This window comes from Balaenoptera physalus (genome assembly GCF_965194825.1).
Source record: "Balaenoptera physalus genome assembly, chromosome: 8".
NCBI lineage: Eukaryota > Metazoa > Chordata > Mammalia > Artiodactyla > Balaenopteridae > Balaenoptera > Balaenoptera physalus.
The window spans coordinates 108,910,351-108,927,986 of NC_138887.1; the positions used below are offsets into that span (position 1 = coordinate 108,910,351).

The 17,636-nt window shown below is 39.5% G+C and overlaps 1 protein-coding gene across 3 annotated transcripts in view; it reads left to right on the forward strand.

The window, feature by feature from the left end:
- Positions 1-1,146: 1,146 nt before the first annotated feature.
- Positions 1,147-17,636, forward strand: part of TRIM24 (tripartite motif containing 24) — an 89,365-nt gene continuing 72,875 nt past the window's right edge. For all 3 annotated transcript variants that reach the window (XM_082472891.1, XM_082472893.1, XM_082472892.1), the window contains exon 1: positions 1,147-1,829. In XM_082472891.1, the coding sequence (XP_082329017.1) occupies positions 1,466-1,829 (364 nt within the window). In that variant the 5' untranslated portion in view covers positions 1,147-1,465. The remainder of the gene's footprint in view (positions 1,830-17,636) is intronic.

Here is a 17,636-nt window from a genome sequence, read left to right on the forward strand (position 1 = left end):
GGAGATGCTGCTAAAATTGAATACGGGGAGGGGTCCAAGGATCAGCTTCTAAGTAAATTTGCCAGGTGATTCTTACGCAAACTAAGGTTTAAGAAACTACTACTATACAAAATAAATAGCCCTTGAATGTCATTAAGAAGGAAAACTTCACTCTGGAGGCCTATGGAAATTGGATTTAAGGATCTGTTTGGGAAAGAGGCTGCTAGGAGAGGAATAATTTGGGAAAGGTAAGGTCTTGAGGGAGAGCTAGGATGCCTAGAGTTTGCCCTTTGGCCATTTTTAGAGTGAAAATATGTGTAACTTCTGATATAAGTGTGGGGTGGGGTTGGGGGGGATGAAAAAGAATATTTTAGAATTATTTGGCTATCAGTATTGACATTTATTTCTATTTCTTGTAATGATGCCATGTTTATGCAATAAAACACTTTCAAACAATCTTTATATATTAACTCCTTGGAAAATGAACCATTTTTATTCACTTAAAACGCAAATCACTGACTTTAAAAATTACTTTCACCTTTTTCATTGGGGAAACCCTTTAAAAACTCCCGACTTGCAAGAGAACCTCCCCTCTTACTCTTCATGCTCGCAATTCATCATAGAGATGAGTAAATTCAGGTGGCAAAATCCATGCCTTCTCCACAATATCTTTTCTACACAACATTTTCCCGTTTTTTAAAATTCTTTCCTTTGCTTTTCACTCCCTCCACTTCGTCATCCTTCTACCCTCCCACCATATTTATTCCTCCTACAGGACCCCTGTCTGCAGTAGTAAAATGAGTTTTTCGTACCAGTTACTTAATTAACAGTGTCGGGTAGACACAGTGCAGCCCCGCCCCATAGGAGGAGCTAACACAGGCGGACCGAATTAGGTGGTCGATCGTTAACAAATGAACCCTTAATCTTTTTAGAGGAGCTAAACACACACAAAGGCCCAATCAGAGGCCGCGGTTCCAGGAGCTCGGTGGGCGGGGCTGGGCAAGCTACCTCCCACCTCCCAGCCTCCCGCAGCGGCCGTCCGAGCCTCGCGGGCTTCCGCACGCCCCGCCCCCCGACCAGGCGCGGCGGCTATTGGGCGGCGCACTCCTTGCAGTCGCCTCGGTTGCTGGGAGAGGGAGGGAGGGGGCGGGGCCTGAGGTGGGTCCGGGGGCCCGAGAGAAAGGCCGGGAGGCGACGGCGGGCTGGGCGGAATTGACGAGAGCCGCGGCGGTTGGCGAAGCGGACGGGGCGCAGCCTCTCCGGTGTGAAGAGCAGTCCCCACTGACAGATCCCCTTCTTCCGGCCGCGCCACCCGGGAGGCGGATCCCCGGGGCCTGAGGAGGCTTACTCGGCCCGGGCCTCCCTCCCTCTCCTACGAGTCACCCGGGCGGCCTGGGAGGAGGAGGAGGAGAAGGAAGTCGTCGGGGGCGGCGGCGGGCAGAGAACCCGCTCCTCCTTTCCCAGCGGCGGCGGCGGGTGCAGGACAATGGAGGTGGCTGTAGAGAAGGCGGCGACGGCGGCCGCGGCGGCTTCGGCGGCGGCCGCCGGGGGGCCCTCGGCTCCGCCGAGCGGGGAGAACGAGGCCGAGAGTCGGCAGGGCCCCGACTCGGAGCGCGGAGGCGAGGCGGCCCGGCTCAACCTGTTGGACACTTGCGCCGTGTGTCACCAGAACATCCAGAGCCGGGCGCCCAAGCTGCTGCCCTGCCTGCACTCCTTCTGCCAGCGCTGCCTGCCCGCGCCCCAGCGCTACCTCATGCTGCCCGCCCCCATGCTGGGCTCGGCCGAGACCCCGCCGCCCGTCCCCGCCCCCGGCTCGCCGGTCAGCGGCTCCTCGCCGTTCGCTACCCAAGGTGAGAGGCGGGTGCGGGCGCGGTGGGGGGTGGGGAGCCCGGGCAGGCCGGCGTCCTGGAGCGGCGCAGCGACCCGCTGTCATGTCGCCGCCGCCCGGGGTGCGCGGCGGGGGAGGGGCGAGGAGGGTCCGTGGTGCCGGCGGTGACATGGAGGGCCCGCGTGTTGTGCGGCGTACCGCGCGCCCCGCGAGCAACTTCCACCGGCGCTGTAGACTTGGCAGCGCTGCTGCTCCTGCTCCCCAGCATTCTCCCCCCGGGTGCGTGGCCCGTGCGACCCGCACTTTTGAAAACCTCTGTCGGAGTCTGCTGTAGTCTGTATCTCGGGTCCTTTGACGACTGCATCTAGTTAACCGCTGCCCTCTGCCTCCCCAAAGCTTTGTCCAGGTCCATATGATCCTAATCATCTCGTATGTACCCTTGTTATTTGAGCTGGAGAGGGGGAGGGAGGGATGAAGATGAAGTGATGGTGACTTTCTTTGATGATTGATTACAGATCGGATGCCGTCTATTTTTTGTCTTGCATGTTTTGGGTTATTTACCTTAATGAGCCCCCAGTTCTCTCCTCTCCGATGGGGACAAAGGAACTAAGAGACGGTGTTTTGTTGTCCTTCTCTTTCGGAGATTTTATTTTGAGACGGTAAATGGTAAAGAGAAATAGAACAAAGTGATTTGGGGTGCCGCATTTTCTTGTATTTTGTGGGCAGCAGCTGGAAATGTTGAAGTTACTGTTCTCTTTGTGGTGTTTGTTACTGTATAATGAGACTTTTGACAGGCAGTTCCCATTGCTAACGTTAACAGGTTTGAAACACTTAAAGTAAGCACAGTAAATTGTTTCTAGTAGAATAACTGAGGTTTTAAATGTTTATATTGCAAATATTTGAGCACCTCCGTTTAAAAAATACAAAGTAAGTGGAAATAATTCGTTTTTAATATGTCTACTGCCTTTTTTTAAGGGACTAGTTGATTTAATTAGAGATAAAATGCAGATTAAACAGTTGAGCTAGGTCAAAGAACAGATGAAATTGATGCTTTTAAATAGGTTGTAGTGTTAGATTCTTGACTTAATTATATGTTAGGAACAGTGTCTAGTTGAGAGACAGTTTTCCGTGGGTTTCTCTGTTTCTGCAGGTCTTGCCAGGGAAGGTACTGACTGCCCTTTGTTTCTGTTTTTAAAGGATGTTTGTATAAGGAAGAGCCTTGGAAGGTAGAGATAGTGTCTTCCACCAGAGCAAAGAATAGCCATGCATGTGGTGCAGTATAATAAAGATAGATGTCTCCTTCTGGAGTAAAAGGCAGGCATGCTTATTGCCCATCATAAAAGATGAGGGTTCCCTAGGCTTTGGTTTCCTCTCCTGCAACACAACCCATTGCCTGTGCAAGCATCAACTGCCCCACTTCACCTTGCCAGGTGGGAACTGGGCCTCTGGAAACCAGTGCAAAAATGTTGACGCTTTGGCTTATATTATTACTGGAAGTAACAAACTGCCCTTTGTATCTGACCTACAAGTATCATGTCTTCAACCAGCATCCCTGGTAAGCTACTTTGTTCGCTTACAAGTAGGGTAAAATCTCAGATCCTTCACGCTGATTTGCTCTGACATGGCCCACCTGTTGGAAAGTTAGTACAGGTGAAACTTAAATTTTAGTTCTTAATTTTTAGACACTTTTAAGGGTTTCTTTTATTTATATTTTAAATGATTAAATGGGTCAGTAGCCAATTAGGAACTAAATTTTGCATAATTCTAGAATTAAGATGTATTGTGTGCCAGGCCATGACATTTAGATCTGAATGAATGAGAACATGGGTAATAAAAGCGCTGATCCTCAATTCTGAGGCAAGTTTGCAATTACAGAGAGTTCTCAAAATGTTCCAGTCTCCAAATATTTTTTTATCCTTGTGTTTGTATTGTAAGCAAGAGTTCAGGAAAGCATTTAAATTGGAAGATAATGTTTTTGTTTTTATACTAAGAAAGAAGAAGCCTTTGTTAAATGATACTTTCACATACACCTCTAAAAAATAGGGCTATCTTCAATAAATTAAAAATACTATCCTGAGTCTTAATAACTTGAATATTTTCTCCCTTCCTCTCTCCTTGCAAACTTATTTTAATACTAGCTGTAACAAAAGTTTAGGCAATATATTTCAGAACTACACTTGACCCTTGAACAACACAGTTTGAACTGCAAGGGTGCACTTATACACAGATTTTTTTCAATAGTAAATACTAGAGTAGTACAAGATTTGCGGTGGGTTGAATCCGAGGATGCGGAACTGGTGATAGGGAAGGCCGACTGTAAGTTATAGTCGAAATTTCAGCTGTGGAAGGGTCAGTACTCTGAACCCCAAACTTGTTCAAGGATCAACTGTAAATAAATAGGGTTCATTTGATTATCTCTGTTCTTCATTCTCCTAATGAACTTGTGGGTACAGGCATCATAGGTCAAACTACAATACCTTCAGGAGCTAAGCAAGTAATTGAGATGGAGAACTATGAGCCTGGGGTAAAATAATAGGGAATGGTGGGGAGTGAAAGGAAAGGGGAGCAAACTGTACTAAGCTCCAGCAGATTGTCCTGTGATAGTGCAGGGCCAGGGTTGGAGGATCTTTTATTTATTTATTTTTTAACGAGAAGTCTGAAGTCTGGATTTTATGTAAAGTTTCTCTAGTATTAGATATTGGCAAGTAATCACACACACACACACACACACACACACACACACACTCTCTCTCTCTCTCTCTTTCTCTCTCCCTCCCTCCCTCCCTCCCTCCCTCCCTCCCTCCCTCTCTCTCCCTCCCTCCCTCCCTCCCTCTCTCCCTCTCCCTCTGTAGGCCAAACAAAACAAGTGTTGTTGAAGCCACATGTGTTGCAGTTATACTCTTTTAGATTTAGATAAGGGTTTTCAAATTTTAACTCTACTATAATCACCTGGTATGCCTGTTGAAAATCTAGATTTCTAGGCCTCTCACACCAGAGAGCCCAAAATGTCATAGTTTTAGAGTTCTAGAGTATAATCATAAACCGTAGTTTTTTGGGGGGTTTTTTTTGAGTTTTTTTTAGCTCAAGCTGTATTATATTGCAAAGTACAGTTGATCAAAGAGGATTCTTTAGAAAATTAAAAATTCAAGGTGTAGTGTTCTCCACAGTATTAGACCTAGTTTCCCTTTCTATTAAGTACTTTTTGGTGCTCCCTTTGTTATATCCTGAATGAACTTTATAGAAAGCAAGTCTTTTCTAACACATATTTTTTACAAAAATCAACATAATGGTTTGACTGTTTTAAAGAAGAAACAAAGCTAATTTATAGCAACAGACATATAATTTGTAAATGCTTAGACACAATTACACTAGCCACCAAGCCTCCATTGAGAACATTGGTTTAAACTTTTGTAAGGCAACCAGTTGGAAGGAATGAGGGTGAGTGACCACAAGCTAAAGTTGGTTTACTACCTCAGTCCTGACTTTCATTTTCTTAGTATGCAGTAATGTCCAGGAAAGAGGGAAGAGCTTAGAAAACATTTTCTTTAGGTACATATTGGTACATGAAGTCAGGAGACAAACTGATCTTGGAGAAATGTTACAACATTGTGCAATATTTTGTAGGTGGATGTACTGTTCAGCCAAAGAGTAGCAAGCTCTAAGAGCTATTTTTAAAGAATACTGAGAGCACACTTTTGAAAGGGGTCAAGGGAGAGTAAAATATGAGTCCATCAGTTCTCTTTATTTTTTTTTATTTTTTTTAAAAGACTTTTTATCTTTCTTTTTTTTTTAATTAATTAATTAATTCATTTATGGCTGTGTTGGGTCTTCGTCTCTGTGCGAGGGCTTTCTCTAGTTGCGGCAAGCGGGGGCCACCCCTCATCGCGGTGCGCGGGCCTCTCATTATCGCGGCCTCTCTTGAGGCTCCAGACGCGTAGGCTCAGTAGTTGTGGCTCACGGGCCCAGCCGTTCTACAGCATGTGGGATCTTACCAGACCAGGGCTCGAACCCGTGTCCCCTGCATTAGCAGGCAGATTCCCAACCACTGCGCCACGAGGGAAGCCCAGTTCTCTTTATTAACTGGCAGTCTGTAAGATATAACTATCAATTATGGGAGCTGATTTCTTTTGGTTCTTGGAGAAAAGTATTAATCACGTTTTGAGTACAATATATAATGACAAAGGATTTAAGATTTAAGATCTGTATACAATATTCACCTGCTGATGGAAGTTACTATTGATTTCAGTTTGGGGTTGTTATGAATAAAACCGTTATAAATATTTGTAGACAAGTCGTTATGTGAATATGTTTTCATTTCTTTGGGTAAATACTTAGAATTGGAATTGCTTGTTTGTGTCATAAATGTATGTTTACCCTGGAGTTCCATTTTGCATTCCCTCCAGCAGTGTATGAGAGTTCCAGTTAACGTCCTCACTAATTTGGGTGGTGTTAGTCTTTAATTTTAGCCATTCTAATATGTTTGACGACGTATCTCATGATTTTAATTTTCATTTTCCCGATGAATAATAATGGGCATCTTTTCCTGTGCTTATTGGCTATTCTTACTTATTTTTGGTAAAATTTCAGTTTAAGGCTTTTGTAGATTTTTAAAACTAGGTGATTTGGCCTGTTACTGAAAAGTAAAAATTCTTTGTATATGTCCAGTTTCCAGGCGCTCGTCTACATACATATATTGCAGGTATTTTCTTCCACTCCTTTTGCTTGCTTGTTCATCTTCTTTTTTTCTTTTTTCTTTTTTTGCTGCACCATGCGGCATGTGGGATCTTAGTTCCCTGACCAGGGATCATACCTGTGCCCCCTGCATTGGAAGCATGGAGTCTTAACCACTGGGCCACCAGAGAAGTCCCTCATTTTCTTTTTTTTTTTTTTTTTTTAACTTTCTATTTTATTTCGGAGTATAGCCAGTTAACAGTGTGATAGTTTCAGGTGCACAGCAAAGGGACTCAGCCATACATATGCACGTATCCATTCTCCCCCAAACTCCCCTCCCATCCAGGCTGCCACATAACATTGATAAGAGTTCCCTGTGCTGTACAGTAGGTCCTTGTTGGTTATCCATTTTAAATATAGCAGTGTGTACATGTCCATCCTAAACTCCCTGACTATACCTTCTTATTGATGGTGTCTTTTGAAAAGCTGAAGTTTTAAATTTTATCTAGTTTATAATTTCTTTTTCTTTTACTGTTAGTGATTTTAGTGTTCTAACAATTCTGTGCCTACTCCAAGTTTACTTAGATTTTTCTCCTGTCTTTTCTTTCAGTACTTTTATAGTTTTAGCTTTTATATTTAGATCTGTAATATATTTTGGGTAATTTTTGTGCTAGGTAAGGGTTGAGGTTCATGTTTTTAACCGTATGTTAAAGCACCATTTATTGAAGAGAGTACTTTCCCCATTATATTACTTTTGGGATTTTTGTAAAAAGTCAGTTGAACATATATGTATGGTTCTGTTTCTCTACTCTCTATTCTATTGATCTATTCGTTCAGTACTCATAATGTTTTTTTTAATTTAGCTTTTTAAGCAGATTTTGAAATTGGACAGTTTTGTTCTTTTTCAAAATTGTTTGGGCTCTTTAAAGTCATTGCATTTCTTGACAAGTTTTTAGAATCGAATTATCAATTTCTACACGAAAGTGCTATGATTTTCATTGGAATTGCATTGAATCTAGATATCAATTTGGGGAGAATGATCTTAATGATATTGACTGTTCCTATCCATGAACATGTTTTATTTCCCATTTATTTAGATCTTTAATTTCTCTCAGTACTCTTATAGTGGTCTTGGGCAAATTTTGTGAAGTTTATTCTAAAATATTTTATGATAATGTTCTTTAACAATATTGAAATTGGTGTTTTAAAATTTTTCATTTCCAATTACTTGTTGCTAATATATTGAAATACAATTGGCTTTTGTATATTGATTGTATATGCTACTCTCTTGCTAAATTCAATTATTAAATCTAGTAGTTTTTTGTAGATTCCTTAGGAATTTCTACATAGACTATCATGTTACTTGCAGGTAGTTTTACTTGTTTCTTTTCATCCTTTATAATTTGTGACATTTTCTTCCCTTATTGCACTAGCTAGGACTTCCGGTAGCATATTGAATAGAAGTTTAATTTCAATATTAAATGAGAGGTGACATCCATTTTCTTATTCCCGATCTTAGGAGTAAAACATTCAGTCATTCACCACTAATATGTTAGCTTGTTTGTTTTTTATAAATGCCCATTATCAAAATTAAGAGGTTCCCTTCTATTCCAAGTGTACTGAAGGTTTTTTTATCATGAATGAATGATAAATTTTGGTCAAATGCATTTTCTGTATCTATTAAAATGATCATATGGTTTTTCTCTTTTTTTTTTTTCTGTTGCTGTGGTGAATTACATTGATTTTCAGATGTTAAACCAGTCTTGAATTCTTGGTGTATACCGCACTTGGTCATGATGTATTATCCTTTCTGTGTACTTCCGGATTTGAATTTCTAACACTTTAAGGGTTTTTTTTTGTTTTTTCTTCATGGGGAACATTGGTGGTGTGGTTTTCTTGTGTTTTTATCTGATTTTGGTATCAAGGTAATACCTCAAAACGTGGTGTGAGGTGTTCCCTCCATATCTATTTTCTAAAAGAGTTTTTGTAAAATTACTATTAATACTTCCTTAAATACTTGACAATTCACCAGTGAATCCACCTGGACTTGGAGTTTTCTTTACGGGGAACGTTTTGATTAGGAATTCAGTGTCTTTACTAGAGATACAGCTATCAGATTTTTTGTTTCTTCTCAAATCCATTTTGGTAAATTGTTTGAAGAAAATTATATGATTCAGCTAGTTTGTACATTTACTGGCATGAGTTTGTTCCCAATATTCCCTTATCCTTTTAGTGTTTTCAGGAGCTGAATGATGTCCCCTCTTTTGTTTCTATATGTAATTCATATTTATTCTTTTTCTTGGTTACTATTACTAAGGGCTTATCAACTAACTTTTGGCTTTGTTAATTTTATTTATTGTCTCTGCTTTAAAGGTATAATTTTTTCTCTAAGCACGTGTTAGCCATCTCAAACAAATTTTGTGTTGTGTTTTTATTAACATTCCATTAAAATTTTTTTAAATTTCTCTTGTGATTTCTTCTATGACCGATGGGTTGCCTAGAAGTGTGTTAATTTATAGGTATATGGGGGATTTTCTAGATAGCTTATTTCATTGTAGTAAAAAAATGCTCTGTAGGGTTTAAATCTTTTGAAGTTTATTGAGACATTTTATGTTCTAGCATATCATCTATTTTGGTGAATGTGCACTTAAAGAATTTAAATTCTACAGTTGTTGGGAGTAGTGTTCTGTAAATGTCAATTAGGTCAAGTTGGTTGATAGTGTTGTTAAAAAAAATTATATTTTTATTTTTGTTGTTGCTAGGTTTGGTTTTTTGTTGTTGTTGTTGTTTTAAAGCTGTACATATTTTAAATTTATTTATTTATTTTAGGCTGCATTGGGTCTTTGTTGCTGCATGCAGGCTTTCTCTAGTTGCAGCGAGCAGGGGCCACTCTTCATCGTGGTGCGTGGGCGTCTCATTGCAGTGGCTTCTCTTGTTGCGGAGCACGGGCTCTAGGCGCACGGGCTTCAGTAGCTGCGGCACGCAGGCTCAGTAGTTGTGGTTCACGGGCTCTAGAGCGCAGGCTCAGTAGTTGTGGCGCGTGGGCTTAGTTGCTCCGCGGCAGGTGGGATCTTCCCGGACCAGGACTCGAACCCGTGTCCCCTGCATTGGCAGGCGGATTCTTAACCACTGCACCTCCAGGGAAGTCCCTTTGTTGTTGTTTTTGTTTTTGTCTGCTTGTTCTATCAGTTATAGAAAGAAGAATGTTTAAATCTTCAATCATGATTGCTGATTTCTCTCTTTATTCCTTTAATCCAGTTAGTTTCTGCTATAAGTATTTTGAAGCTTTGTCTTACTGATGAATTGCCTGCCCTTTTTAACACTACGAAATGTTCTTCTCTATCATTCATACTACTATTTCATGACCTATGCATTGTCTTATATTAATATAGCTACCAGTTTTATCTTTGTGTTTAAATTGTTTATTTTTCCATCCTCTTACTTTTAACCTTTATATTTAAAGTGTATCTCTTGTAGATAGTGTATGGTTGTGCCTTGCTTTTTTATCCAAGTTGTAAAATTTTGCTTTTAATTGTTTAATTCATTTACATTTTAAGTAATTTATTAGTATGGTCCAATTTAAGATTACCATCTTTTTATTTATTTTCTCTTTGTTCCTGCTGGGCCTCTAGTATCTTTGCTCTTCTCTCAATCCCTTAGCAGCTGCTCTCTGGTAGACTTCTGGTAAGTCTCACTCTGCACATGCGTGGTAGCCTTCAGCCAAGAATTTGGGGAAACCCTACATAGACTACTGGCACCCTTCCTCTGTGCAGTTCCCTTCTCTCCAGTGCTTATCTGTTTCACAGCCCAAATTTTCCTCTGGCTCCTAAGCTGTGTTCTGCTGAGCCTCTAGTTCCCTGTACCATGGGCAGGATATAGTTCCCAGGCAGAGAATCAAGATATTATAGGGGCTCACTTCCTGAGTTTATTCTTCCCAGTTACATATAGTTATTCATGTCAGGCAAGCTTGCCTTGGTACTAGTTACTCTGTCCTGGTGAAAAGTTGATGTCCGAAGACCATTTTTTAATCACATTGCACTTTTTTCATATACTCAAATGTGGGTAATCAGCAAACTTTGGTTCTTAGATCCTTAGATTTGTCCCTTTAATTTTTCTTAGAGACCGCACCAATTTAAACTATCACCTAGATGCACACATCTCTCGTGTCTTCCTGTTACCTTGACCCCTTTCTCAAATGTTACGTGCATTTTCAAGTATGCACTAGACCAGTAGTCTCTAAAATGGGATGTGTGCTGCATTATGAAATAAAATTCTAGTGAGGTGAGGGAAAACATTAGAACTTATTTGCATAAATTAAGCTTGAAAGTACTTGATGTGTAGATTGTTGTGGTCACATGAATAAGCATGTTAACTGGCTACATTGCACGTATTGTACACAACGTATCCTGAGGGAGGAGTCAGGGCTGCTGCAAGTCCAAAAGGTACCTTTGTGTGAGTTAGAAATAAGCATGGAATAAGCGTGGCGTATGTAGCCCCAGGGAATACATGGCTTAGCAAATGGAATGCGAATAATCCTCATTTGCCCTCTAAAATTAGGCAGTCCCTTGTGCTGTATCTGAATGGGTCTCCCCTCACCTACCCACCAAGTTTAATTGTGCTTAGAGCCCTGGAAGATTGGGACCTAGAACTAGGAATAAATCTTCTCATAAAAGAAAAAAACAAAAACAAAACTATACACAGCTGCCCTGGAGGTGATGGGATTTCTCTACTGCACACCCTGTTGTATTTTTTTTTCTCCCACAAATTGTAACACAATTTAGATAAGTAAGTTTATGGATTTTCACATCTGTTTTTAACTAAAATGACTGTCAAAAGATTGAAAATCATGGTAGACCATTACCAGGACCCTAGTGAAGTTAGGGTCTAATCTCCATTCCTAGAGAAGTTCCATATGGATGCCACTCAAAAAAGCCCCTCGGTTTCAGCAGTCTGGAAAGTCCCTAAATTATAAGATGTAGGGCACATGTGCAATAGCCATAAAAAATGATCCCCCCCCCCACATCTATGGTCAATTAATCTTCCACAAAAGAGTCAAGAATATACAGTGGAGAAAAAGTCTCTTCAATAAGAGGTGCTGGGAAAACTGGACAGCTACATGTAAAAAAATGAAATTAGAACATTCTCTAATGCCATATACAAAAATAAACTCAAAATGGATTAAAGACCTAAATATAAGACTGGATACTATAAAACTCCTAGAGGAAAACATAGGCAGAACACTCTTTGACATAAATCGTAGCAATATTTTTTGGATCTGTCTGCTAGAGTAATGGAAATAAAAGCAAAAATAAACAAATGGGATCTAATTAAACTTAAGAGCTTTTGCACAGCAAACAAAACCATAAACAAAATGAAAAGACAACCTACAGAATGGGAGAAAATATTTGCAAATGATGTGACCGACAAGGGACTAATTTCCAAAATACACAAACAGCTCATACAGCTCAATATCAAAAAAACAAACAACCTGATCAAAAAATGGGCAGAAGACCTAAATAGATATTTCTCCAAAGAAGACATACAGTTGGCCAACAGGCACACGAAAAGATGCTGAACATCGCTAATTATCAGAGAAATGCAAATCAAAACCACAATGAGGAATCACCTCACACTGGTCAGAATGGCCATCATCAAAGAGTCTACAAATAATAAATGCTGGAGAGGATGTGGTGAAAAGGGAACCCTCCTACACTGTTGGTGGAAATGTAAATTTGTACAGCCACTATGGAGAACAGTATGGAGGTTCCTTAGAAAACTAAAAATAGTTACCATATGATCCAGCAATCCCACTCCTGGGCATATATCTGGAAAAGACAAAAACTCTTAATTTGAAAAGATACATGCACCCCAATGTTCATAGCACTATTTACAATAGCCAAGACATGGAAGCAACCTGTGTCCATTGACAGATGACTGGATGAAGAAGATGTGGTACATATATACGATGGAATATTACTCAACCATAAAAAAGAATGAAATAATGCCATTTGCAGCAACATGGATGGACCTAGAGATTATCATACTGAGTAAAGTAAGTCTGACAGAGAAAGACAAATACCATATGTCACTAATATGTGGAATCTAAAAAATGATACAAATGAACTTATTTACAAAACAGAAATAGACTCACAGATATAGAAAACAAATTTATGGTTACCAAAGGGGGAAAAGATGGGGGGATAAATTAGGAGTTTGGGATTAACACATACACACTACTACATGTAAACTAGATAAACAACAGTGTCCTACTGTATAGCACAAGGAACTATACTCAGTATCGTGTAATAGCCTATAATGGAAAAGAATCTGAAAAAGAATATATACATTTTATATATATATATATATATATATATATATATATATATATAAAAACACTGAATCACTTTGGTGTATACCTGAAACTAACACAACATTGTAAATCAACTATACTTCATTCAATTAAAAAAATTATAAATTAATTCTTTTAAAAAAAGTGATCCCAATTCTAATTAAAAGTGTAGACAGAGTTCCATTTAAGTCTGTAATCGAGGTTGGGTACTGTTGGCTTGGTTCTTACCTAGTTTAGGAAAATGCAGAAAACTGAGCCCAGAGAAATCAGGGCTGCTCATATTTAATGACTTCTTCAGTGTTTTGTAGGGGGATAGATACTTGCATTCTTGACACCTGAATATGCAGTCAATGGTGGATTAGCAGGCAAGGAGATCCATGTTCTATAGAAAGCTTGTAACCGTTGCTGCCTCATTTTGTGTTTAATTTTATCAGGTGTATGGAGTTGATGGAGTTGTGATTTTTCCCACCAGGCTTAAATTACTTGAATCTTTGAAGTCTCATATTCAGCTGTGATAAAGATAATGCTAATTTTGCAAGCATAGCAGCATAGAATGGCAGAACTGATCCTTTATAGGCTCTTCATCAGTCTTATTATGAAGTTGACAGCAATGATTAACTAGGTCTAACAAGAATTGGGCCTAAAAGTTTCAAAATTAATAAGAAGATTCTTTGAAATTGATTGACATCCTCTATGTTAATGAGCTATGCCATAAGTGTATATCACATCTTGGACCATTAGCCAGTAACGGTATGAAGCTTTCATGATTAGCAATACATTTAAAAGCATTTATTTCATTCTTTAAAAATATCTTATATTTATGTGATTTACTATGTACAAGATACAATAGTACTTTAGCATATGTACATAATAAATATATAGGGTGCATGTTAAATATTTGTGTTTAAAACAACACGTGAACATATAAGTATCAGCTGAATTGCCTCAGTGTTTTTGCATGTTTATCTAGTCTTTAAAAACATTTTTCAAATTCTCTTCTTTGAAGTTGCAAAACAACCCTATTCCTCAAAGAACTACCAGAAGATCTTTGATTATGGATAAATAGTCTCCCTGGGATCTCTTGACTATATATATTCAGCATTAAGCATAACCAGGAAGAGAGCCTATAGCACATGAGATTCTTAGTGTCTGTCTGTCTCTGTACTAGTATATGTTGATTTATGTTTCTTTCTGTCCTCATCAATCTTCTAGACTTGTGGTTCAAGTTCTCCCACTTCCCTGACCCTTCCTTTTTGGTCTCCTTGTTGTCTTCCCTCTGTTTCCTTCCCTTCTACTCTTGGAAAGTAGAGTGTGGAGATCACCTAGGACAAACCTTTAGGAATTTTTTTTTTTTTTTTGGCTGCATTGGGTCTTCGTTGCTGCACGCGGGCTTCCTCTAGTTGCGGCGAGCGGGGGCTACTCTTCGTTGCTGTGCACGGGCTTCTCATTGCAGTGGCTTCTCTTGTTGCAGAGCACAGCCTCTAGGCACGCGGGCTCAGTAGTTGTGGCTCGCAGGCCACAACTATTTTGGTAGAGAGATAGAAGGGAAAACCATATTGGGGTGGGTGGGAGGTAAAGAGATATAGATGGAAAAGTTTACCAACTCTGTTAAAAAAAAAAAAGTTTACTTCTGAAGGGAGGGAGGAAAGGGATAAGGCAGTACCTGGGGAGAAAAAAATAGGAGTTGAGGAATATTTCTTGTTTATTTTTTTGTGAATAGGAAAGGCTTAAGCATGTTTATTTATTTATTATTTATACAATTTTTAAAGGTCGCTCTCCATTTACAGTTATTACAAAATATTGGCTATATTCCCTGTATTGTACAATACATCCTTGTAATACTATCTTACACCCAGTGGTTTGTACCTCCCACTTCCCTATCCCTATATTGTCCCCCACCCCATGTGGTAACCACTAGTTTGTTCTCTATATCTGTGAGTCTGCTTCTTTTTTGTTTTTTCACTAGTTTGTTGGTTTTTTTTAGATTCCACATATAAGTGATATCATACAGTATTTGTCTTTCTCTGTCTGACTTATTTCACTTAGCATAATGCCTTCCAAGTCCATCCATGGTGCTGCCAATGGCAAAATTTTGTCCTTTTTTATGGCTGACTAGTATTCCACTGTGTGTGTGTGTGTGTGTGTGTGTGTGTGTGTGTGTGTGTGTACACACACACACCCCACATCTTTATCCACTCATCTGTTGAGGGACACTTAGGTTGTTTCTGTATCTTGGCGATTATAAATAATGCTGCTATAAACATTTGGGTGCATATATCTTTCTGAATTAGTGTTTTTGTTTTTTTCAGATATATACCCAGGAGTGGAATTGCTGGGTCATATAGTAGATCTGTTTTGGGATCCAGCCAAGTGAGCTATTGAATATACAAAAGAAGAGATTTGTGAGTGTGTGAGCTTCTGAGAAGGCAGGGTAGGATTGATCCAAGGCATGGTGGAGAGATTAGTGACTGGATAGGAGAAGAAACGTTTTCTTTATTGTGAACAGGAGAGAAGGCAAGAAAAGGCATAAATATAGAAGGTTTCTCTGTGTGTCCTCAAAGTGGGTGGCATTTCCCAGTAAAACGTAGTATGATTACAGATCATGTTTGCTGCTAGAGATCAGAATTCATAGTGATACCCGTATGCCTTCTCTGAAGCAGCAGAGTGTTTCAGGGTAGTGTTACTCAACGTGTGGTCCACACACTGTTAACATGGGTCTGAAATGAAGCAAAGAGTTTGCCACAGGAAAGTCTGGGGGAGCTAGGACAGCCTGGTACCTGAAGTTCTTGGAAATATTCAGTGAAAAGAACAGAGCCCCACGCTGAGAAGAAACTGCTGCAAATAAACACAAGTTGACTAGGATAGGAATTTAGGGGTTAAGAAGAGAGACGGTTCAGATACATGTGGGAAGGGGGACTGGAGGAGGCGGATTTCAGAAAATATTAGAGAAGTGGTTACACTAAGGTACCATAGGTTTGAATACTTTGTGGTAAAAATGTAAGAGGAAACCTTAGAACTCTGAATCTAGGAAACAACCTCTACATAGGAAACTTCTCTTATAAATACAGGAAAATCCCTTAATATGAATTATGGAAAATCCCTTAATATGAATTATGGAATCTACTGTGGTTTTATACCATTCAAAGATATTATATAAGAAAAAAGGACAATAGCCCTCAATAATAGATCTAAAGAAATTGAGATAGCATTGTACCTTGGTCTTAAAGTAGAGATATAATGAAACCTATTTCTACAAATGAAACAGGATGTTACGTAAAAACAACATAAACCATAATTACAAAAGTTTAGAAATGAGTTGGCTGTGCTATAGGATGTCATGAAAAGAAAAACTGACAGTTAAGGAATAAAATTAGAAGTATTTCAGAAATGAAAATAAACCAGAAAGTTCTTGAATGAATAGACACTCTAGAAACTACCATAAAAGAAGTAAAGGATGGGGGCTTCCTTGGTGGCGCAGTGGTTGAGAATCCACCTGCTAATTCAGGGGACATGGGTTCAAGCCCTGGCCTGGGAAGATCCCACATGCCGCGGAGCAACTAAGCCCGTGTGCCACAATTACTGAGCCTGCGCTCTAGAGCTCGTGTGCCACGACTACTGAGCCCGTGTGCCTAGAGCCCGTGCTCTGCAACAAGAGAAGCCACTGCAATGAGAAGCCCGGCACCGCAACGAAAAGTAGCCCCTGCTCGCCTCAACCAGAGAAAGCCCGCGCGCAGCAACGAGCACCCAATGCAGCCAAAAATAAAAAGTAAATAAATTTAAAAAACCAATAAAGGATGGAAAAAGATGAAAACAAATCAAACAAGTAGAGAAGGAGATCAAAGAAATTCATAGAGAAAGTGATAAGATCTTATATTCACATACCCATAAATAAATGGATGTTTATAATATGAAGAGTACTAAAACAACGGAACAGAAAAAAATTACAGAGAAAATGTTGAAAGGATGGTAAACATCTATATTAAAAGGGCTTACCATGTGCCTAGGAAAATTGAAACAGAACAGGCACCACTGAAACGTGTTCTAGGGCTTTAAAGAAAAAGAAAACACTTTGGACAGCTATACAAAAAGACTACATCACTTATAATGGAAAGAATGTCAGATTATCATTAGACTCCAACATCAGCATTAGAGTCCAGAAGACCGTGGAGTAAAGATTTTAAGATTTTCACAGAAAGAAAATGTGAGTTGAGACTGTATCCAACCAACTGATTTTCAAGCATAAAGACCACGTGTAAGAACTTAGCAAGTATCATTCTTATGTACCCTTACTAAGGATACCAGATTTTGCTATATTTTCTTTAAATTTCTCATGTTAGTATACTTAGTTGTTTTTTTCTGACCCATATGAGTAAATTGTAGATATCATGACCCTTCAGCCCTGAACATGTTAATGTGTCTCTGAAGAATAGAGATTCTCTTCTTAAAAGTGTTTTTAAGCTTTGAGATAAGATTAAACATACAGTAAGCCGCATGTATTTAAAATATACAAGTTGATGAGTTTTAACATATGCAAAGATAATCTTGTATGTAAGCACAGTATAGTTACCAAATTTAGGAAATTTGACAATGATACAACACTATTATCTAATACGTAATACATATTCAGATTTTGCCAGTAGTCCCAATATTGCCTTTCAACCCAGTTGTGGGTTTTTTTGTTTGTTTTTTTTGGATGGAGGGGATGTTGTGAGGATCCAAGATACAGATTGCCAGCACATTCCATAGAATACATTTGTGGACGAGTTCCAAAGACTGGATCTCCAACAAATCCCTCTGGTACAGCACCAA